At 36.7% G+C, this 23,639-nt stretch overlaps 2 protein-coding genes across 5 annotated transcripts in view; one reads left to right on the top strand and one right to left on the bottom strand.

Moving 5' to 3' along the window:
* Positions 1-7,303, bottom strand: part of focad (focadhesin) — an 87,259-nt gene extending 79,956 nt beyond the window's left edge. For both annotated transcript variants that reach the window (XM_008434901.2, XM_008434902.2), the window contains exon 1: positions 7,248-7,303. The gene's annotated coding sequence lies outside the window, so the exon portion shown is untranslated. The remainder of the gene's footprint in view (positions 1-7,247) is intronic.
* Positions 7,304-9,355: 2,052 nt separating this feature from the next.
* The window catches only part of mllt3 (MLLT3 super elongation complex subunit), a 109,748-nt gene continuing 95,464 nt past the window's right edge, over positions 9,356-23,639 (top strand). For 2 of the 3 annotated variants that reach the window (XM_008434908.2, XM_017310568.1), the window contains exons 1-2: positions 9,356-9,545; positions 10,157-10,337. In XM_008434908.2, coding sequence (XP_008433130.1) covers positions 9,534-9,545; positions 10,157-10,337 — 193 coding nt within the window. In that variant the 5' untranslated portion in view covers positions 9,356-9,533. The remainder of the gene's footprint in view (positions 9,546-10,156; positions 10,338-23,639) is intronic. The other variant, XM_008434909.2, reaches the window with a different exon arrangement.

Here is a 23,639-nt window from a genome sequence, read left to right as displayed (position 1 = left end):
TACTTACATTTGTAAAAGTACATTTTAAGTAGGCTATACTAAGTATTAAGTGTACTATCTATATATACAAAGTATACTAAAAGCATGGTTGTACCAATTTTGACATAACTTTAAACACACTTAAATATAATTGTACCAAAATAACTTTTAAGAAATATATTAAATTAAAGTATACTTTAAGTGAACAAAATATATATTTGCTCAAGTATTAAACAATATACTTTTACAGATATTGTTAAAATCTGTAAGCATAAATTTTAAAATATATGCTCAAAATAGAACTTTTTAAACTTCACTTAAGTTTAAAAACAATACTCTGTCCTTGGTGAAATATTTTTCACATTTCCTCTAAGGCAGTGGTTCTTAACCTGGGTTCGATCAAACCCCAGGGGTTCGGTGAGTCGGTCTCAGGGGTTCGGTGGAGCCTCTGCCGTGGAGATAAAGACACACTTGTGAAAAGTCGTGATGACGCCCCGCTTTGCCGTCACTTGCTCCAGAGGATTGCGTTACATTGTTAAGCCAATCAGAGCTGTGGAGCAGGGGGGAATAAGAAGGGTTCGGTGAATACGCATATGAAACTGGGGGGTTCGGTACCTCAAAAAAGGTTAAGAACCACTGCTCTAAGGGATAAATAGCTATGATTTTTAAACTTAAGTTTTTTTTTTTACTTAAGTAAATGGTTAAGTAAATAGTTTACTTTTAAAGTGCTTACTTAAAAGTAAACTATTAAATACACTCAAATTTCAGTATGTTTTAAATCACATGTCGGTGTATAATTTAGGCTAATGAAGTGTGCCTTTTTAGGTGCCTTAATAATCTTTTACTATTTTTGTTCAAATAGCAAAGAATAAAAAACCCCAATCCTTATAGTGGAACTTGATGTAATGTTGTTCAACAAAGTCATTAATGTGTTTATGTCTTAAAATATCAAACATTGACAATGTAGTGAGAGGTTCAGCAACAAAAACAACACTTGTCCTTAACATTTAAGCAGGTATCTTCAGTTTTACATCTCTCCGAATATGATCTGTTGTTTTCAGTTTTTAACTAAAACACATAAGCTGTCTTTACCCAATCCATTTTCAGATGTATGACGTAAGATGTATTAGTGAACAACGTGAGCAGCTCACACTCCAGACTAGATGGTGATAATACACACTTTCAGTTTTTTTTAAAAAGAGGCATAAAAACAAGAACAGCCACAAAGCCGGAGGAGATAAGAGATGCTGTTCAAATTAGCCATTTTTACTCGCAAAATAGTCTTAAAAGTGGAGAGGGCCTTGATAATAGTTAGTAGTTTTGGTAAATTCAGGCTGGTGACATCCTAGTCCAAGTTGAAAGATGAAAGAGGAAGCCGGGGATCAGGTATGAGAAAATCTAAAGACATTCCTGTCTCATAAGAGGCTCTGGCTCCACCAGATCACCACACTAGTTCTGAGAATGAACTTCCACATTGTCTTCATAGTGTAAGGCTTTTTTTTCTCTTTTACTGAGCCACATTTTTAACAACAGCGAAAACTGGTGTGTTTCCAACACTAAGTGCTTAATAAACATGATTTAATTTGAAAATAATTGGACAGAATTTATTCCCCGTGTTAATCTACCATTTCTCTTTCTACCCTGTGATGGACTGGTGACCTGTTCAGGGTGAACCCCCTCCCCCTCTCATCTGATGACTGCTGGAGATGGGCACCACCAACTCCCCTCACCACCCTGAAAGATCAGTGTGTTCAGATCATGGATGGAATGCTTTTAAGGTAGTTTGTCTCCCTTAAGTCCACACTTAAAACAGCTAATGCCAACATCAACTGATTCTATCATATTGCTGACTATTTTTTCCTACTTCAAACATAAACAGGAAAAGAAGTCACCCAGAAATGTTTTTTCACTCCAGGCAGCCGGTCCCAATCATCATCAGTTCTGATGATGCTACATACTGTACATAGCGAGTCCACAATATCCTAAAATTGTAAGCCGTATTTTTTTCTTTGCAGTTTTTCTGTACTCTTTAAAAATACAAATACTTTCTCTGTTTAATTGCTCTATTGTTTTATTCTCTTTTGTAGGTTTCTGTAAAGTGCAGTGGTGCAATGAATGGGAATGTTCTGTTATTAATCCTCACTGTTCTTAGGAAGGAGAATGTCAGTTTGTAATACTGGAATACTGTGACATTGTATTAAAACAATACTCTGTTCTTGGTGAAATATTTTTCATGTCCTCTAAGCATGTTGTTCATAAGCATGTTGTCTGTAAACTTTGAATGTATTGACAATTTTTACAATTCTGTGATAGTATATTTGCAATGTATTCTTGAGAAATGTGGGTAAGACTATTTGACAGGGCGTCCATAAGACTGACATGATACTGTCACAAACATGACATAACACCTGTTAGGAACAAACTAATAATGATGTCACGAAATAATGATGTTGGTAAATAATGACTTTTGATGAGAAGTTGCTTTAAATATTGAATTAGAAGTCCATTAAAAGTGACAAATGTGAATTATTTTGTAAATAATGACACTTTAATGCAAAGTTGTCACTTTTAATGGACTTTTAATCCAACTTTTAAAGCAACTTCTCATTATTTACCGAATTGCACTTCATGACAACAGTCATGAAGATGAAGACTCCTTCATGTTCATGACTTGTGTTATGTCATGTTTATGAGTGTCATGTCAGTCTTATGCACACCCCACCCCATCAAATAAAGTGTTACCAAAATGGTAATATATTGAATACACAACGTAATTTGTTTCACCTGGAAAGTGTGGTGACCTTCTGTGTTCTGGTAGCCTGATATGTTGGTGGTACTGCTGTGTGTATGAAGCATATAATGTACAAAATGGCAAAGCAGAATAATAAGACTTTAAGTAACTAAAAAGTGTACTTCATTAGTAATTACAATAAACCAAAAGTGTAATTGTAGCATACTGTAATCACTCTACTAATATATAAAATATGTAGTGTCAATATACTGAAAATACATTCTAAATATATTTTAAATGTAATTCAATCACAAAAATTGTACACTCAAAATATACTAATCAAGCACGTTTATATTACATAGAAAGCAATATACTTAAAGTATACTAAGTGTAACTTAAGTTGTTCCAAAAAAGTATGTGAACATACACTTAGCACACTTTAAACTGTGCTTTAATACAATTTAAATACTATTAAAATACACGAAGCACAAAATTAGTTGTTCCAAAATGTCACACTTTAATGTTATACCCTGACACTTAGGATTAAGTTAACTAATCCTAAGTGAAATTGAAGTACTGTATATTCATGATTAATCTGATTTAAAGAATGCTTAAGTATACTAAAATTTAACATACTTAGTATATTTATTTTTAACCACGGTATGTATTTTCAGACAAAAAAAAAAAAAATGGTATCAGGCAAAATCAGAATTAGCAGGACACCCTATTTAAAGGTTGACCTGCAAACTTTGCAGCTGTCCAGAAAACTGCAATCCCTTAGTTTTTACCCCCACATTATACCATATTTTGATAAGTATATGAAAGTAAACATTTCAGTCAGTCAGCAAGTACACCTTATCAGTAAAATGCTACCCAAGCTTTTATCTTTTTGGGTCTAAAACACAGAGATCTACCGCAGGATGTTTCTATTCCTATGATTTCACTAAATGTTCAGCAGCAGGAAATCGCCCTAACACACTTAAGAGCTAGGGTTGAACAGCAGGTGGAATATTAATTATAGCTAGGTGTGCACCGATTTGCTCAGATCTCAGATCCTGCTGTATCTTCACCCATCTCCTATAAAGATTTTAGTAGGTTTAGTAGAAGTGTGAAAGGTTAATTTTTACAAGTACATATATTATTTTCTAAAGCTGATTGTTGATGTCCGTAATTCAAACTCATCGGTCAATGAAAAGCTGAACCTTTAACCTCTGAAACCATATAGAAGTGTTCTGTTCTAGTGGCTTCTGCAGCAGGTTTTACTTTACAGTCAACTAACAAAGCACTGGCTTGTACTGCAAGGTCTGCATTAGTATTACAACTGGGACAATGCATGAGCTGCCTGAGCCAACCAGAGTTCAGAAATAACACTCGCACTTTACTACATGAAAAACCAACCGCACACACTGAACAGATGGATACTCTCTTCTGCTTTACTAAAGATCTACGATCACTTAAACAGGGCTCTGCCCAATGATTGGTTTTTTAGCTTGCAAATAAAGAAATGCAATGTGCCATCAAAGCAACACAGATTTATAGAAAAACAATCCTTCAATTAACCACGAGAGCTGTGTACAGTGCTAGAAATTTGTAATAATTTTAAATGGTTCCACTTTTAACCGGACATTTCTGTTGCCTTCCTCTGAAGCAGGGGTCTGCAAACTTTGCAATTGAGAGAATTCAGAGTCTCGATAAATAAAATTGTTTATAGCCTTTAATGTTGCATCTTTCGAAAAAAAAAAAAAAAGTCAACATATAGTTTTCCTTATAAATGTCAACTATAGAAATAATTTTTATAGAACCACCAATTTATTTCAATTTGTAGGTTTTAAAATAAAGCAAAACAAAGTGTTTGCACAACTTTCAAGTTCACCTGATATCTGTTGCTCACACTAAAAAAAAAACAACCCAAAAACTTTTGGAGTTGAGGTTTTATGGTCAATCATTGCATAGATAGAACTATTTGGCCTCTCTGCCAATAACTATGTTTGATGTAAAATAGAAGCACTGTACAAACTATCTAGTATGGTGGAGGCAGTATTATGCTGTGTGGTTGTTTTGCTGCCAGTGGTAAATAGCACCAGAACAGTTGGACAAATACAAAATACACAAAATACAGTATGAAGTGAGAACCTCAAATACATATACTGTCCAGAATGATGTTTCATGTCTTTCTTTGTCTTTGATAATTCCTGTTTCAGGAATTAACATGTGGACTCTGGACATCTGTTGCAAACTTGAATTGAATTGAATTGAATCTTCAATGAACAGGCAAAAATAAAGCAATAAGAATTTCTGTTCGTAGTTTTACACCAGAAACTTGAAGAGGAATGTGCTCTGCAAAATTGAGACCAAAACTGCAGAAAACTACTACTGCATTTGGGTACACTATCTCTATAGTGAAACATGGTAGTGGGTGCATTATGCCATCATGAATCTTTTCTTTAATAGAGTCAGGGAAGCTTCTCAGAATTTATGGGAAGATGGATGGAGCAAAATTCAAGACAATCCTGGAAGAAAATCTGTTAGTTGCTGCAGAAGACCTAAGATTGGAGTGGAGGTTCACCTTTAGAAACACGGTTTCTGGACCGTAGCGCACTATTCAACACTTTTCACCACTGTATATTACTGGAGTTTCAGACTTTCTAGCACATTACTGAAAATTGGCTTCAATCTTACTTAAAGGACAGTGATTCCTTTGAGTGATGAAGAAACTTTACATCAGTTAGTAAGAATCACGCAAAGGATTACATTTATTGGTAGAATGTTTAAGGTATAAACATTCCTTAAACATCCAGATGCTTCCAGAATCTGGATGTAGAGATGGAGTCTGACATAAAGACAATTATAAAGTCAGTCTTCTATCACAAAAAGAACACTTCCAGGATTAAAGAACTAATGTCCCAGTAAAATCTAGAGAAAACCATCCATGCCTTTATCTTTAGTTGCACTGATTACTGTATCAGTGTCCTCACAGGTAGCCATAAAAGAACTTCAATCAGACAGCTCTAGCTATCTGATTGAAGCTGCCTGAAAATGGATGGATGGAAAGCTGATCCAGAACACTGCTGCTGGCATTCTCACTAAAACCAGGAAGATAGAGTACATCACCTAGTTCAACAGTCCTTACACTGGGCCCTTGTAACTCAGAGAATAGACTTTAACATACTGTTAGTTTACAAATAACTGAATGGCTTAGCACCAAAATAAATTAAAGATCTGTTGTTGTATCAACCTTCCAGACCTCTCTGGTTTTCTGGTTGTAGTCTACTCTGCATTCCCAGAATCAGAACAAAATATAGAGAAGCAGCTCACTCACAGGAGCAGTTTTTATGATCATGTGATCTGGAACAAACTTCCAGAAAACTTCAAGACTGCTGGAACCCTGAGCTTCTTCAAATCAAGGTAAAACCCACCTGTTTAGAGTTGTTTTTGATCTATAATAGCTGGAACTTCATAATCTGAATTCATAACTTTTTTATTACTTTTCTTTCTTATCCCACTGTAACACATTCTTATTCTTCCTTCTGTGTATCATCATGTAAAGCATTTAAAGTTACTTTGCCGCTGGAATCTGATATACCAATAAACTTGCATTGCCGTCCAGCAAAAAAAAAGAGCCTAAGCATCCAGCCCAGGCTACAATGAATGGTAGATCATATGTTCATGAATTAGATTGGCCTAGCCAAAGTCTGGACCTAAATCCTGCAGAGAAAAATGTGACTAGGAAATTGATGTTCAGAGATTCTCTTCATCCAATCTGACTTGACTGAGCTAACCTTCAAATAAGAATGGGCAAAAAGAGCTGTCTGTACAAAGCTGGTCGAGATTTAGTACAGAATACTGCATCTGGAAGTATGGAGCGGTTTTGTAAAGTATTGACTCAGACTACATATTTCATATTATTTTATTTTTTGTTTAAAAAAATGTCAAGAAGAAAATTTTAGTTCCTTTGTACAATAATTCCCTACTCGATTTGTCACAGAAAATCTCAATAAATCACACTGAAGGTTACGTTTGTAACTTCGCAAAATGTGGAAAGGTTCGAGGTGATACTTTTGTAAATCACTGAAGAAAGCAAAGAATTACTTTATCATTAGCATTACTGACCTTTCAAAGAGCTTTAACATTAACAGAAGGCTGGGATGATTCAAGACAACATATTTTTTAAAATCTGGCTTTTAAATAGAGCTTTTCATGCTGATTCATAAGAGGCTCACGCGTTTCATACATCGTCGGTCCGACAGATTATCTGTTATCTCGACCTTATTTTGCTTCATGTACTAACAGTCCGAGAAGGTTTTCATCTTTTTAGCCCTTTATTGAGCTTCCAGTCAGTGAACGCAGGCGTCTACATTCTCTCCAACATGCTAATAAGTGCACTGATAAGAAGTTAGCGATATAACTTATCTACACGCTAATGGAACGTGTCAGTCGACTCTAACTGCAGTAATACAATCTTTTGAAAGCCGCTGAACAATATACACACCTCGGTTTCAATAAAACATAGCCAATAATAGATGCTGTTAAACTGTACCTTCCTCATTCAGCTCACTGCAGACCGCTGTAAACTCACATGGAAGTACGGCATCCTCCAAGGACCAAACTGAACGGTCTTTAGTTTCTGTAGGTTAACTAAAAACATGTTTGCTGTTTCACTGTTTCATTTATTATTATTATTATTAGTAGTAGTAGTAGTAGTAGTAGTAGTTAGTAGTAGTAGTAGTAGTAGTAGTAGTAGTAGTAGTAGTAGTAGTAGTAGTAGTAGTAGTAGTACACTGTAGTAGTAGTAGTAGTAGTACTATATTCTAAAACTAAGTGTGTCTGTACTTGATAGTAGACTGGCGACTTGTCCACGGTGTTCTACTAAAGTGTTTTTTTAAGGAGCATACAGTCACAATAGCTATTTCCCTTCTTTTATACCCCTTCCTTTCTCTGTGTGATTTTTTTTTATTTCTTTCTCCCTTTCATTCATTCATTCATTCATTCATTCATTCATTCATTCATTCATTCATTCATTCATTCATTTTTTTATTCTTTTCATTAAAGAATGCTAAGTTTATATTTTGTTCTTCTTTCATTTATTATTCTGTAAAGTAACAGGAATCTGGTCATAATATTCATAATAAAATATGGGGTCGCGTTTAAACTGTAGAAAAACGCTCCATTCCGAGTTTCCGCCCGGAATATGAAAGCAACATAATAACACTTTGTGGTTGGGGAGCACCGTTTTTTCTCTCCTCTTATTGGTGGCTTGCATCTCGTGCTCTCTCTGTGATCCAAATGAGTACAGCCAGGCTGCGCCTGCGCAAATTTTCCTGAACTGTCAGGCTTTTAAAATTTACCTGGAAATGGAGTAGGAGAGCTTCAGTCTCAAAATAAAAGTCTGGAGAACATATTTCAGTTAGCTTAATTTTGTTTATTAACAAAGAACCTAAAATAAGAGAAGGGGGAAGTTAAAACATTGTCTTCTATTGATCATACTGGGCAAGATTCATATCTTTGACTAAAATGTCACTACTGGCTTTCTAGCCATAGGGTCAGGCAGAAGTGGAATGGCAAAAGCAAATGAGGTCGATTGGCATTGCTTGCCAACAACTGTTGCTGTTTTTAAGGACCTGCCTGCTGTGGAATATCCTCTTTTGGATATTGAACTGGTAGCATGTTTGTCATTAATGTCATAAAATGTCATACATCAACAGTCTTCAGTCAGAAGATTTTTGAGATTTGTTGTAAGACTGACTGCTATCAGAGATTCTTCCTGCCCACAGCAGCACAATGAATACGCATAACTTTTGAAGAGGCTTGGATTAAATTAGTTACGATAATATTCAAATGTATACTTTCAGATAAATTATTTGTATTTATTGTTTTGAATTATTTTTAACTCTAGGGTCTGGGTGGGGTTTCCAAAGTAGCCAGTCCAGGAGTGCCACTGATTTTCCTCAAGGAGGAAATATGGAAGCTGGTAGATGCCAAGATGTATTTTACTGTGTGTTTCAATGAATGTTAATGTAAATTTGGTGTCTGAATTATGAGAGAGTTTCAAATATTCACCAATTTTAGCTATTTCTCGGGTAGTATTGAGGATCACCCTAACACCTGTGAACACCGGGTGCCTATCATATATGTGGTTATTTGTTTCTCTTAGATGAAACCACTAATTAAACTAATACCTTACAGACTCTTTAAAAGAAAGTATGAATACTTTTTTCTTTTACAGAGAAATTCCTTCTAGAGTCTGTCTTTTCCCCCTTATTTGTCTATCTTTGGAGTCCTTTGACAGGAGGCCACTCATACTGACCCTGTTCTGTTGAATGTTTCTTCCTGTTAAAAGAAAGTGTTGCTTTTTGTTTTTACCAAGGTAAGTTGTTTTTTTTCCACTGTTGCCACGGGCAAAATCAAGAGAGGACTTTCTACAAAGTAAATCTTCATCTCAAAAAGATACATTTTTTATGTTGTTGTAATATGAAGGCCTGTATTGCTACTATTAATGTATTATGATCAATATGAGGAATTTCTTTGTAATTCAATTCGAATGAGTTTGTTTGATTTAAATTAAAATGACACCTTTAGGAATTCTATATAAGAACATAATTCGTCGACCGAAGCTGAATCGAACTTCCGTTTAATTTATTTTGAAAGTGCATACCGGAAACGGTGTTACTAACTGAGGAATTGACCGCCGGCGAGCCTCTGAAAATCTTCAGTCTGACTTGGGTCCAGGAGAGACCATGTCCGTCGTTACAGGCAAACTGTATTCACCTTTAATCTCATTTAAAACTAATTCTCCATGATATAACAGTAACGTGAGGCCTGAAGGATGGTCGGCTCGGTGAGTAGCCAGTCTGTCGCGTTTATATGAATATATGTTCGATGATTTATCTGTTTCCAGCGGAGGGTTGTTTTTTTCTTTCTTTTTTCTCCTTTACTCCAAGGAGGGTTTTACAGCCGCAGTTAGCTAGTTACTACCTTTCTGTGAGTTAACATTGGGGTATATGACTGTAGCCCAAAACACTGTGGTGAAATAATTCCAACAAAATAAAAGCGTTTTACTGTTTTCAGTAAGGTTGCTTTTAAAATAGCTGAACGCCATCCTTTTATTAAAGGTGGAAACTGTCGCGCTTCAACTGGAAAAATGTCAGCCTGTCTTTATCACTATAGAGTTGTTCTTTTACAGTTAAATTATCTCAGAGCATTTTAGGTCCGACTCATTTGTTTATCTGGAAGTTCAGTAAAATGTGCGCAGACTCGCCTGTCACATGGATCCGCTGTTCACTTGTCTAATTTCAGAGCGCTAATTTAATAGAATACCCCCCCAGGTGAATCGGCCAGAGAAACTGCATTTAATGTCGCGATATTTACCATAAAGCCGCATTGATGCATGTCTCTATAAATATTTGTTTTAAAATGTATTGATTAACTCGGCAGCATTGTGTACCGCAGGGAGCTGTTCAGGTGAAACTGGAACTCGGACATCGCGCCCAATTCAGAAAGAAACCCACGGCGGAAGGCTTCACCCACGACTGGATGGTGTTTGTTCGGGGGCCAGAGAACAGCAACATCCAGCACTTTGTGGAGAAAGTGGTTTTTCACCTGCACGAAAGCTTCCCAAAGCCAAAAAGAGGTAGAGACCCCTGTTTGCTTGTTTTTTCTTTCTGCGGGCTCTTCTATTCTTCTCAATTCTGGCGAGGAGGAGGGGAGCTGGGTTTGAAGTTTCACTGCCCAGGATCAAAGACAGCCTGCAGTTCAGGCTTCCCTCTATGCCATAAAGTTTAGCTTTGGCTGCTTTCAGTGGATTATGTAAATTAATTCTGCTATGAGGAGGTTGCTCTACTGGTGTGTTTTCAGAGTGGCCTGCTGGTGCAACATATTAGAGAGTAAAAGAAGTGTTTCATGGTTTAGGCAGATCATTTTTGGACTGTTGGCAGAGGTGGTTTTAGCGCTTCTGGTGCAACAAGAAACCTGCATAAAACAGACATGCAGCTGGGATTCTGTAGACCACTTTGATTGGCATTTTCATCATTTTTTTGGATGAATTAAAACCTTGAACTGTTTAAAGTGTCTTACGGAAAAGTCAAATCCAGTATAATCTTGCAGATTACAGTGGATTTGGAATTAATCCTAACTAAAAATTATGAGAATACAATGTAATAAAACCAGATTTATAAGGATGTGGGCCCCTTCACATAACTTTATAATTTTCAATTATTGTTAATACTGACAAAAATACCAAAATATTAATACAACTCACCTGATAATGGCCTATGAGTTTCATATAAAGCATGATGTCTTCAAAAAACACATTCATTTAAAAAAAGAAAAAATATTTGGGGCCTCCAAAAAATTGAGGGCCCCAATTTTTAAGCCTTTTCTAAAGACTGACCCAGTGCACAGTATATATAATTTTTTAATTTTCACATTTTGAATATAAGCTTTTATTTATTTATACCTAGAAGTGTATATATTCATATGGAAATTAATATTATTTCAACTGTTTTATATCATATTTTCATCTTAGCATTTCGGCAAAGAGCAAAAATGTTTCACAATAATGGAACATTGAAGTAGCCTTTAGCATTAGTCATTTGACTGAACACTGGATCCACACATTGTCATGGATTCTTCCTTGGAATGTGACTCCAAATTATGGGCAAAAAAAATTGCGTATTCATAATTTTTTTCATAAAGAATTAATGATGAAGTTGAAACTCCAAGCCACAATGATACTTGACATGCTATTGGCTGCCATTTGCCTTTGATTTTCCTTCCTTTGGACTGCTTGGCTGTACCCCTGAGAGCAGAAATAAGGAAGACTGTAGCTGTAAACTTCTATTGTACTGCTTCTACTGCAGTGCTAAGATGGTTGTGCGCATTAACGCATATTAAGATACATTTGGTGTATGAACTATTAAAACAGGCAGTTACAAGTGTTTTTAGAGGGGGTCTCAAAATATTTGTGGATTTTAGCTTGGATGATTGTGGTCCCTAACCCTGTGAATATGTTGTTTCTTGTCCTGCTGTAATTGCTAGCACATGTAAAAGCATGTTACAGGGGCTAAATGGAAGGAAAAGATGGCAATTTTGTCAAACCTCAAGTCCTATTAGGCAGGATATTATATTACATTTAAAGTGTCCGGCATGCTGAGGTGAGTGAAGCATGTCCATTGCATAGTGAGAAGTTAAGTAATGTTGATGTCAATGTCAATTTTATTTGTAAAGGACTTTAAAAACACATATTAACTGTACTGAACTGAAGTGCTGTACGGTACTCATAAAACACAGATAAAACACATAAGAATAAAACAAGACAGGCCAAGTAAGTTACAATGTGAGGCCTTATGGAAAAGCTAAAGAATAAAAATGAGTTTTAAGAAGTGATTTAAAGTGTTCCAGAATGTGGGCAGACCTAATGTTAAGAGGTAAGTTGTTCCACAGATTAGCAGCAGTGACAGTGAATGCCTGGTCTCCTCTGCTTTTCAGTCTGGTTCTAGGAATATGTAAGAGAAATGAAATTTGACTGAAGTGTTCTAGAGACAGAATGGTTATGAAGAAGGTCTTGAAGGTAAACTGGAGCTTGGCCATTTAAAGCTTTAAAAACCAATAAAAGAATTTAAAAAACAAACCGATAAGAAACTGGTAGCCAATGCAGAGAAGCCAATACTGGTGTTTTGTGCTCTCATTTCCGGGTTCCAAGTAAAAGTCTAGCTGTGGCATTTTGAATCATTTGGAGATGCTGTAGAGAAGATTGGTCCACAATTTTATATAATGAGTTGCAATAGTCTAAATGTGTAGTGATGAAGGCATAGATACATTTCTCAGTCTTTAAGACAGAAGCTAGATTTAACCTTTGCTAGAAAGGACAGATGAAAAAAGCTTGCTTTCAAGACAAAGCTCACCTGTTTATCTAATTTAAGACAACTGTCAAAAATGACACCAAGGTTCCTAACAGAAGACTGATAAAAAGGAGCAAGGGAACCAAAAATTTGATCAGGTTTAACTAAGGCTCTTTTGTCCAAACAGAATTAACTTGAGTTTTATTTTAATTTAGATGATGAAATTTTTGGCTCATCCATTGGCTAACTTATGTTAAGTAATCTGTTAAAGACTGTAGGAAATCTTCCTGCCCCTCATGAAAACTACATCCTTGAGGGGCAGGAGCAAATCACTTCTTTGCTGATGATTTGCACATCATCAGCAAAGCAGTGAAAAGAGATATTACATTTCTTAAAAATATGTCCAAGAGGCAGCAAATACAAAATAAATAAAATTGAACCTTGAGGTACTCCATAATTTAGGGGTGCTGTTAATGGATCATTGTTGCAATATTTGAGTCTCACGTGTATTGATAGTGTAGCAGAAGTGCTCATGTACAGTAAATATGTGAGAGATTTTATGACTGTTCAACAAATCTTTTCTGAAATGTCCCGATATCTGTGGCAGCCTGGCTTTTCTGATGAGACAACTGTCTACATGCTACAGTGTGAAATGAGTAGGAAGTCAATGCTGGAGCATTATTTTCCTATGACATTGATCTTCCTGTACTACTTATTGTGGTACTGAAATGCTAAATGAGGCCTGTAGAGTTAGAGCTCAACATCAGACTCTATAGTCCTTTGAGGTTTTTGTTTTCTTAAGGATTTTAATGCATACAGTATAAGAAATCAGCTGCAGGTTCTTTATAGATGAAGTTGTTTTGAATTCAGCTGAAAGTGAAATAATTACAAGAGTTAAGTTCTGCATGGAAACATATGCCCCTAACCTTTGACTGAGGTTTATTAAACTAAAAACAACTGCTTCACATTCCCTGACCTAAACTGGGGGAGTTTTTAGATGATATTTGACCTTTGCTACCTGAAATCCTTCATTAACGAAAGGAAGTCCACTCTTAACATTCAAATGTAAGAACAATTTTATTCAATTTATTTATTGAACTAAAATTTACAACAAATGTCACTCTGAGGCTTTTTAACAAGACAAAGTGGTTCAAGTTATTTGGGAAATGGATTGTGTAGCGCCTTTCTAGTCATCCAGACATTTTCAAAGTACTTATTTTCCAATTACATTCACCACTCTGCATTCCCACTTCAATACAATTTGAGATTGAGTCCCTTGTGACACTTTTTTGACATTTTTGGCCCAAAATACAGCAATTTAATCATTTCATAGACAGATTCACATTTAATTTCATACATTCCATTCTGATTCTGATTCTATAAAGAGCACAATCAAAATTTGCAGCTTAGTTTTTAATAATGCATTTTTAGGGATGCCCGATATATCGATGCTAACATTGGTGCCGACCGATATTATTTTTTTAACATATTAGTATCGGTTCGATAAATGAAACTGACCTAAATATGCTTAGGTCAGAATCTTGTGTTCTGTAGACACAGCTTATGATTATATTTTTCTGTTTTTACCTATTTGTTTCAATTGTAAGACATTCATGCACGTTGTCTGCAACAGATGGAATATTTATTCCATCTTGTAGCCTTTTGATTCTGGAGGGGAATTGGCAGAGGTTATGAGGTCATATGATATTTGTTTGGTCATGTGACATTGATAGTGCTATAGCAAGGGAACATGAGTAGTTTAACTGAAGCAGTGGTAAAGTCTGCAGTGTGTTTTTTGTAAAGTGTTTAAAGGGCAGTAAAATAAATATATCGGTTATTGACTATAATAGCAATATTAATATTGGATATCACTATCCAAACTTTTATATCTATGCATCCCCAATAGTTTTCAGAGCCACACATGGCCAGACGATTCTACAAGTTTTGAAACCATGAGGTTGATGTGCCTGTCTGAAATTTGAGAATCAAATATTGACATTGTAACTTGGCATGTGACATTTTTGTTGCATTATCTTATTTTAAAGGTTACATGTCATGCAAAGTCACTGTTTTAGCCCTTAAATATATATATTTTTTTTGTGTATTTTGAGTGTCTGGGAGTGCAAAAAACTTAAATATATCCCGTTCTTTTTGGGTTATATTTTTCAGTCTGTTCATTTTTCTTTATTACACTGTAATATGACGTCACCGCATTTGCGGTGAAAATGATGTGGTATTGCAAATACATGTCCTTCTCAAAAAATGTGCATATTGTGATAAAGTTCATTATTTTCCATAATGTAATGATAAAAATTAAACTGTCATATATTTTAGATTCATTGCACACCAACTGAAATATTTCAGGTCTTTTATTGTTTTAATATTGATGATTTTGGCATACAGCTCATGAAAATCCAAAATTCCTATCTAAAAAAATTAGCATATTTCATCCAACCAATAAAAGAAAATTCTTTTAATACCAAAAAAGTCAACCTTCAAATAATTATGTTCAGTTATGCACTCAATACTTGGTCGAGAATCCTTTTGCAGAAATGACTGCTTCAATGCGGCGTGGCATGGAGGCAATCAGCCTGTGGCGCTGCTGAGGTGTTATGGAGGCCCAGGATGCTTCAATAGCGGCCTTAAGCTCATCCAGAGTTTTGGGTCTTACGTCTCTCAACTTTCTCTTCACAATATCCCACAGATTMTCTATGGGGTTCAGGTCAGGAGAGTTGGCAGGCCAATTGAGCACAGTAATACCATGGTCAGTAAACCATTTGCCAGTGGTTTTGGCACTGTGAGCAGGTGCCAGGTTGTGCTGAAAAATGAAATATTCATCTCCATAAAGCTTTTCAGCAGATGGAAGCATGAAGTGTTCCAAAATCTCCTGATAGCTGCTGCATTGACCCTGCCTTTGATAAAACACAGTGGACCAACACTAGCAGCTGACATGGCTCCCCAGACCATCACTGACTGTGGGTACTTGACACTGAACTTCTGGCATTTTGGCATTTCCTTCTCCCCAGTCTTCCTCCAGACTCTGGCACCTTGATTTCCGAATGATATGCAATATTTGCTTTCATCCGAAAAAAGTACTTTAGACCACTGAGCAACAGTCCAGTGCTGCTTCTCTGTAGCCCAGGTCAGGCGCTTCTGCCGCTGTTTCAGGTTCAAAAGTGGCTTGACCTGGGGAATGCGGCACCTGTAGCCCATTTCCTGCACACGCCTGTGCACGGTGGCTCTGGATGTTTCTACTCCAGACTCAGTCCACTGCTTYCGCAGATCCCCCAAGGTCTGGAATTGGCCCTTCTCCACAATYTTCCTCAGGGTCCGGTCACCTCTTCTCGTTGTGCAGCGTTTTCTGCCACACTTTTTCCTTCCCACAGACTTCCCACTGAGGTGCCTTGATACAGCACTCTGGGAACAGCCTATTCGTTCAGAAATTTCTTTCTGTGTCTTACCCAAGAGGCCATCATTGACACCCTCTTGCTTGAGGGTGTCAATGACTGCTGCCTTCTGGACAGCAGTCAGGTCGGCAGTCTTGCCCATGATTGCGGTTTTGAGTAATTAACCAAGCTGGGAGTTTTTAAAAGCCTCAGGAATCTTTTGCAGGTGTTTATAGTTACTTCGTTGATTCAGATGATGAGGTTAATTGCTCGTTCAGATAACCTTTTCATGATATGCTAATTTTTTTAGATAGAAATTTTGGGTTTTTATGAGCTGTACGCCAAAATCTTTATTAGTATTAAAACAATAAAAGACCTGAAATATTTCAGTTGGTGTGCAATGAATCTAAAATGTATGACAGTTTAATTTTTATCTTTACATTATGGACAATAATGAACTTTATCACAATATGCAAATTTTTTTTTGAAGTACCTGTACATTTGCTGTGGTACTGCAGGAACCACAATGTCTAGCTAGTAAGTTTATTGAATAAATTTTTTTTTCATCTCATTTTTTTATGGACTAGAACTAAACTTGTGGTCCAAGTTAATTATGCCGAAGTTGCAAATTGCAAAATATTGAGTTCTAGCATGGACTAACCCACACAATTCCTTACATTGTCCCCCAGCATCAGAGCCTCTTCGAAGTGTCTGGTTAAATTAGATTTTTTTCAGGAATGTACCCACATCAGTGGGGAAAGTCCCCTTGTTTGCACGGAGCACTTCCGGACTGCCAGTATCAAGAGGGATTTTCAGAAAAACGTCATCTGATTGAAGGGTCAGTTCCTTCTCTCTACTGAAACGAGGCTTTCAGCAAAATTTTTTAGACATAAATTTTGTGTGTGGATAATGATTTCCTGGCCATTAGTTTGATAGAAGTATTGAGCTTTCTGCTTCTGTTGGCTCTGTGTACTAGCTTTTAGCCGTCTACCTGAGGATATAACTGCACTGGATTTTTTGAATATAATTATTTGGCTTTGTTTTTGTTGGGGAACACATAATCCAAATGCATTCAGTGACGTTCTTGACACTCATGTTGGCTAACTCCTTAATTATGTTGTTTACGCCATTCATATTGTGGTGGCATTAATATTTTAAGAGGTATCTGATATGCATGGACACTGTTCATCTTATTCCTAGCCCCATGAGGCTTTGCGTGATTTATAGGTACAAGTTCCACCACAAACCGGAACCGCCATTTGTTTACATGTTAGCAACTTTCTAACTGGCTTTCGTCAGAGGTTTTAGGCCATAAAATATGTGGAAACATGCAATATTGTTTTACCGCTACCTGCAGCTATTGAGGGATGGGAGGATGACTTGAAGAAGTTCCCGCACATGACCCGTAAAAGCATATTTAACTATTTCACTGACTCAGTTGCTTCAAATGCAGATGTGGCTTTTCTTCCATTGGCTTTTTGTCCACACAGTGAAACCAGCACACATAAAGCGTTTAGATTTTTTAGCCAAATTATTTTTGTTTCCCCATCTGTTTGTAGGCAATAAAAACTGTATGGCTTATTACAGGGACACTGCCTTTTTGTTTTGGGAGCACGTTCTAAACACACTTGTTGCAGCCACAGATTCAATTGGGTTTGATTATTAGAGCACAACCTGAGTTTGGTTGTATAATGTGTTCACCTCATTTCAGGGGCAAGCCACTAGAGTATTGGAATTTTTTTTATCTGCTTTTCATGTGTAGGAAAACTATTGTTTCTTTAACATTTTGTGTCTCTCAGCAAGCAATATTTTCTGACTTTTGACTTTACTCTGATTAGTTATTGAACAAGGGAAAAACAATAGATTATTTATGTATGTTAAGGGAAAAAACTTTAGGCTACAAAAATGGATATGTTAGCAGTAATTATAATATAAATGGAATAAATAATCCTATAAAGAGAAAGAAAATTCTTACCTAGCTGAAAAGATAGAGCTGTTCAATTGCAATGCTTCAGGAGACCCACCTTAATGAGACAGAATATAAAAACTGAATGAGTGGGTGGGGCAGTTTAACAGTGCTTCAAAGGGGTAGAAGGAGAGAGAGTTGTCATTCTGTGATATACTGTAGATCACTTGTTTTTTTCTTTAGAGAACATGTATGAAGACAAAAAGGGATCTTGGCTTAAAAAATTTTCTAAGTACCTCTTACATTCAGCATCAGTCTTAACTCTTACATGAAATGTTTTTTGTTGTTGTTTTTTTCTGCTATAACAATTATACAATGTAAATACTCGGAGGTGGTCGCTGAAGTCATTTACTAATTGTCCACTTTTTAATTCACTTTCCAAATCATTTGAAAAAATATTGCCAAGCAATGTGGCACAGTGAACTATTATTCTAGTGGGTTGTGTGATTTTAGGAAATAAGCCAATATGGTGTTAATAAAATCCTCTGTACCTTTATGTTTGTTTGGATTTAACAAGTTGATATTATATACACCACCAACAAACAATCCTATTTTTCACATTAGTAAAGTGTTCCTCCATACAGTTGTTAAATATGCTTAGGTCAGAATCTTGTGTTCTGTAGACACAGCTTATGATTATATTTTTCTGTTTTTCCCTATTTATTTCAATTGTAAGACATTCATGCACATTGTCTACAACAGTTGACGTTTTTTTCACCACTTTATAATTATAATTCTCGTCCACATTCACCACCACCTTTTTTGTTTTTTCTATACAGATCAATTCATAACCAGGTAGTTCAAAGTCCATGTCCTTATCACTATTTTATCCTTGTGTCTGATATTAACATAACTGATGGTAGGCCTGTTGCGCTAAACAATAAATCAATTAATCACATGATAAATGAAAATTATCGACCTCATTTTATTTTATTTGCTCTATTTTTTCTTTCTGCCATTTTCTCTTTCTATTGATGACACTGGATGAAAAATGGTTCAACTCCATTGCTCTCCACTGACCTGTGCCTTTCTCATTTCCTTTGCGTAGGGGGGGAGTGAACTATTGCATGAGGTAGTCGGATATGCCCATCTTCTCTATCTAAATCTGATGATTATTGAAGGGCAATATAGTATACATACTTCATAATCTGTATTCTTTTGGTCGAATGTAGTTTTTATTTCCACTTTGGTTTTATGTTGTGTGTAGTTTTATTCATGTGGATTTTTTGTTAACAGAGTCTAAGAGTCCATTTTATTTTGGATTTTGGTTGTTTTATTTTGTTTACCAGTTCCAGTGTTAAATGTTCTTTTGAAAATAAAGTGTATTTATTTTTGGCAGGATGTGCTTACATTATTATGTCATTACCATTACATTGGTTTAAAATGGTCTTCAAACAATATTATCGTTTATCGCAATAATTTTTGAGACGGTTAGTCACTCAGCAAAATTTGTTATTGTGACAGGCCTAGTAAGTAGTCCTTAATCTTATGAAAATTTGCATACAAACTTCTGCTGTTAAAGTTAATAATTGATATTTAGTATCAATTGTTAAGCTGCTCAAATTGATAATATTGAGAGTCATTGTTGATATGCAAGAGAAAATTATTTTCTGGTTCAATGTCATTTCCAAATTCATGCGACTTATAGGTAGATATTGTGCAGTGTTTAATTCCAGGTGATTAAGTGTATCTAGACCTTTTGGTTGATAGTCAGCATTACCATCTGGTATGGATGTATTGAGTGTCGTTGATGATTTGATGTTAAATATACCCCACGATGAGTAGCAACTTCATGGTTTTTTCGGTGTACTAGTGCGTTGTCTGACAACCAATTTATCATGTTGCAGGTAAGCAAAGTCTCCTCTTCCTCTTGCAGCTATCAGTGGAGGCATCAGGTCTTTTCTCTTTCTCTTGACAGTGTCTGGGAAGTCCTCATTAATATAGACATTTGATATTTTAATCATATTACTGTGGTGCAGTATGATCTCTTTGTCCTTAAACCTCAGTAACTTGGCAATGAAGGGGCTAAGTCTGTCACCACTAGATTTCCTATTTCAATGAGCTCATTCCACCTCTGTTTTTGATGCAGTTTGAGTTTCTCAACAAAAATGTTTTTTAGTTTCTCTTCAGTTTGCACCCAGGTTTCTTCTGGTATTTCTACAATTCCATTAACAACCAAATTGTGTCTAGACTGTCCCTCCAGGTTTTCCATCTTGTCTGTGATGTTAACATGCTGTCGCAGATTATTAATAGGTCTGACAGCATGCTCTTGCCCTGGATTGATTGACAGAGGATTGCTCATTCCTCCACATGGGGACAGAGCCGGCATCATGTCGGTAACAAGTGCCACTTAAGGTAAAGTTTTGAAATCAGGGAACATTCCTCCAGTTGAAATAATCAGAAGTCAGCAAGTCTCTGGGAACAAGGGTCTTTTGGTCCTGCAAAGCCTCACTGCAATACGTTGTCAGCTCCTGGATAGAGAGATGCATTGAGTGGGATATGAATGTTTTGTTTTTCTGTTTAATTTTGTTATCTCCATGTTTTCTGTGCAGTTGAAAATGCCTGCATCAGGTGATCAGAGGTGAATCCATCTTAACGACGCATGACCTTCAGATTTTTTCACCACCATTTGAAGAAACTGGTCAAAGACAGAAAATATTCAGTTAATGTGACCCCTGCTTACATCTCAGCTTTGGATGAAGGCGTTCAAGATCAAAGCAACTGCTGCAAAGGTGTTCCTAATAAATGACTGATGAACTGATATTATTTCTCATGGTGTACCAGCATCAGTTCATGCACAGATCAGAAATGTTTGATGCTCTGCCTGGTGAACATCCTCTCTGTGCTTCTCTTTTCATTGCCGGGCTTGTCCCACATGGTGGCTCGGCCTACAATCTGATATAAATCAGCAGGTAGTTAATTCTCCCTGACAGCTTTACTCTGTACTTACGACATGTTTGAGAGCTTGCATTTGGCTGGAAGAGCTGCTGTCTGTGTCCTCATTTCTGAAGTGTACTTGAGTGGTTGCACGTGCATTTGGGAACAGGCTGTTTCTTATGCTAAGGTACAGGGGGAGTTATCAGAGTAAATAAACTGGAACATCACCCTCACTGTCGCTTTATTAAACCCCGGTTCTTAATGCATCTACTTTGCGTTGAATTCTCTCAACAAAGGGTTCTGGACATAACAGCTGGATTTCCTGACCATTCTGAAGCAGGAAGTATTTTAAACCTTCAGCCAAACACATTAAGCAAATCCTTGTGGTTTCTTCTCTCCTCAAATGCACAAAAGATTGTCTGTTTTAATTAAAAGATTTCATTTATGAGATTAATTGTAGTATCTCACCACTGCCAGCCAAAAGCAAGCAGTGAGATTCAGAAAGTGATAAGAGCGTGAGCAGAACTTCCTCCCACACAGAGTCAGAGAAGCTGCCAGACACACATTAAGAATAATGACGAATCAGTTGGCAAAGCTGCCACCACACTTCATTATTGCCATGCGGTTAACGGGCCAGTGTTGAGGCGTCTCCATGGAGACAGCCAAATGGCAAAGCCGTCTGAACGAATGGAGGTAAAGGAGCTCTTTGGAAGCAATGAGGGGGGTGTTATTTTGGCAGTAGGCAGCAGCAGCTCATACTGCTTAAGCACCTCATTTGTAGCACTGGCTGCTATTTAACTTGCACTAAAGATGGCTTCTCTTCAAAAGTGTTTGTGATATTTCAGAGGATTGTCACTTTTATAGGATAGGAGATGCTGCAAAGTACGGGAAAAACCTGCGATTTTGCTTTGTGGTTTTCTTTAGTTAAATGCTTTTTGTCACAGCAGAATCCTGACAATCTGTAAAGAGGGTTCCCATTCGTTTTCCTGACTGCCCAGTTTGACTAATACTGAAATAATTTCTCAATTCACCAAGTAGTAGTGAGGTTTTGGGGATTTGAAGAGGTTGACAGGATATGTCAATATATCAGAACATAAAAATATATAATTCATTCTAGCAATGATAATAGTTCCACTTTTGACGTGCAAATGAAATGCATCCTAGAATTGTGTTTTTAAAATGAGCATGAAAAATGTGAATTAAGTGAAATCTATGAGAAACATAAAAATGTTTAACCTTTCATCAAGATATTTACAACATAAGAGCTTCCTTTTGTGATGTAGTTTGCACAGACTTGAACAAAGAAACGTAGCTGAAACAAACTTAAGAAAGACAGTGTGAAATAAGAATGCACCACATTTAGAAATGCTGTCAAAACTCGTTTACATGCCCAGAATTCCTCAATCAGATTGAAATGATCCACATGCATCATTTATATAGGCATGAAATTAACTAATCCAATCATGACCTGCGTTTAAACGGTCCCTCCAGTTTTCTGTGATTCCACAATCATGGAAATCCATGCAAAACAGATCCTCATTTTCATGCAATGCATTCATATACAGTATATATGTTTATGTGAATGTATACATCAATCAACAGCATCCCCCAGGTGCCTTGGGCCGAACTTGAAAATTGGGCATGAGCTTGTGTATGTATACAAAGAGACATGAAAGTCCCATCATCAGAAATTTTATGGTTAAAAATTCTTCCAACAGAATGTGAGTCATGTGCTGAAAGCTAACCCAAAAAGCAGATTTCCTTTTTTTGAATCCAGCAAAAAGGCAGAAAAGTTTAGGAGTCTTGTCCACCTTTATTTTCAGTTGGGTAGAGTTACTAGCCTTTTCAACATGGATGCTCTCTAGACCACATGGTTGTGAAACAACCCAGGGCCTTCATAGAGAACTGTAGGTGATGTATCTCCTTTCCTCATGGACTCTTGTGTTGTGTATGCCAGATCAGTGATAGGATACACACACTCAGATTGATTCCTTAATAGATTGGGTCAACATGTTTTTCTATGGCCATCTCATGGGCTTCTGATGCACAACCTTTTAGCCCAATTTAGGCTTAATCTGTGGCTTGTGTGCACATACCACATAAGTCTATAGCGACCTGAGCATAAGATACAGGTCCCCAGGCTGAAATATGTCTTGGAAACTTCAATGCATTCCTTTAGTCTTTGGTATGGGATTTGTACGATGGCCGACAGGTGCAAACGCGCAGCAACAGAGAAAAGATGCTAACAGAAAAAGAGACGCAACCAAATGAAATGCAGCAAACAAGAAGAGATGCAAACAAAAAACGAGACGTAAACAAAAAAGAGACGCAAACAAAAAAGACTACAACCACAAATAAAATGCAGCAAAGAGATGCAAAAAAGACGCAAACAAAAAGCTAATGCAGCAAACAAAAAGATGCAAACAAAAAGCGAATGCAGCAAACAAAAAAAGACTACAGCCACAAATTAAATGCAGCAAACAAAAAGAGAGATGCAAAGTCCTGAAAACGGAAGTGCTCCAGACCACTAGGGGGAGTCTAACAAAAAAGCTGTGTCCGAATTTAGGCTCTGCATCCTTTAAAGCGGGTGTTCATAAAAGCAGCAATGGTGACAAAATAATTTTTTCTGTATTACGCTTAAAATTACACAAAATGATTTTTTTTTTACAATGTTTTTAGGCGAGAATGTAGATGTATAGATCTCAAATATCTGCTCGGTTCATTAATAAATCACCTAATTCCAATATTGCTCCGACGTTTTCGGAGATGTCTGCTCCCGCTGCATTAACAGCCAGCTCCTCTCGCCAGCTGTCAGCTGGCTGGGTGCTCCATGTTCGGTACACCGAGAGAACGCATGTCTCCCG

The sequence above is a fragment of the Poecilia reticulata genome, linkage group LG18 (genome assembly GCF_000633615.1).
Source record: "Poecilia reticulata strain Guanapo linkage group LG18, Guppy_female_1.0+MT, whole genome shotgun sequence".
Lineage (NCBI taxonomy): Eukaryota > Metazoa > Chordata > Actinopteri > Cyprinodontiformes > Poeciliidae > Poecilia > Poecilia reticulata.
The sequence above is the reverse complement of the archived record's forward strand: the minus strand, read 5'-3'. Positions and strand labels throughout refer to the sequence as shown.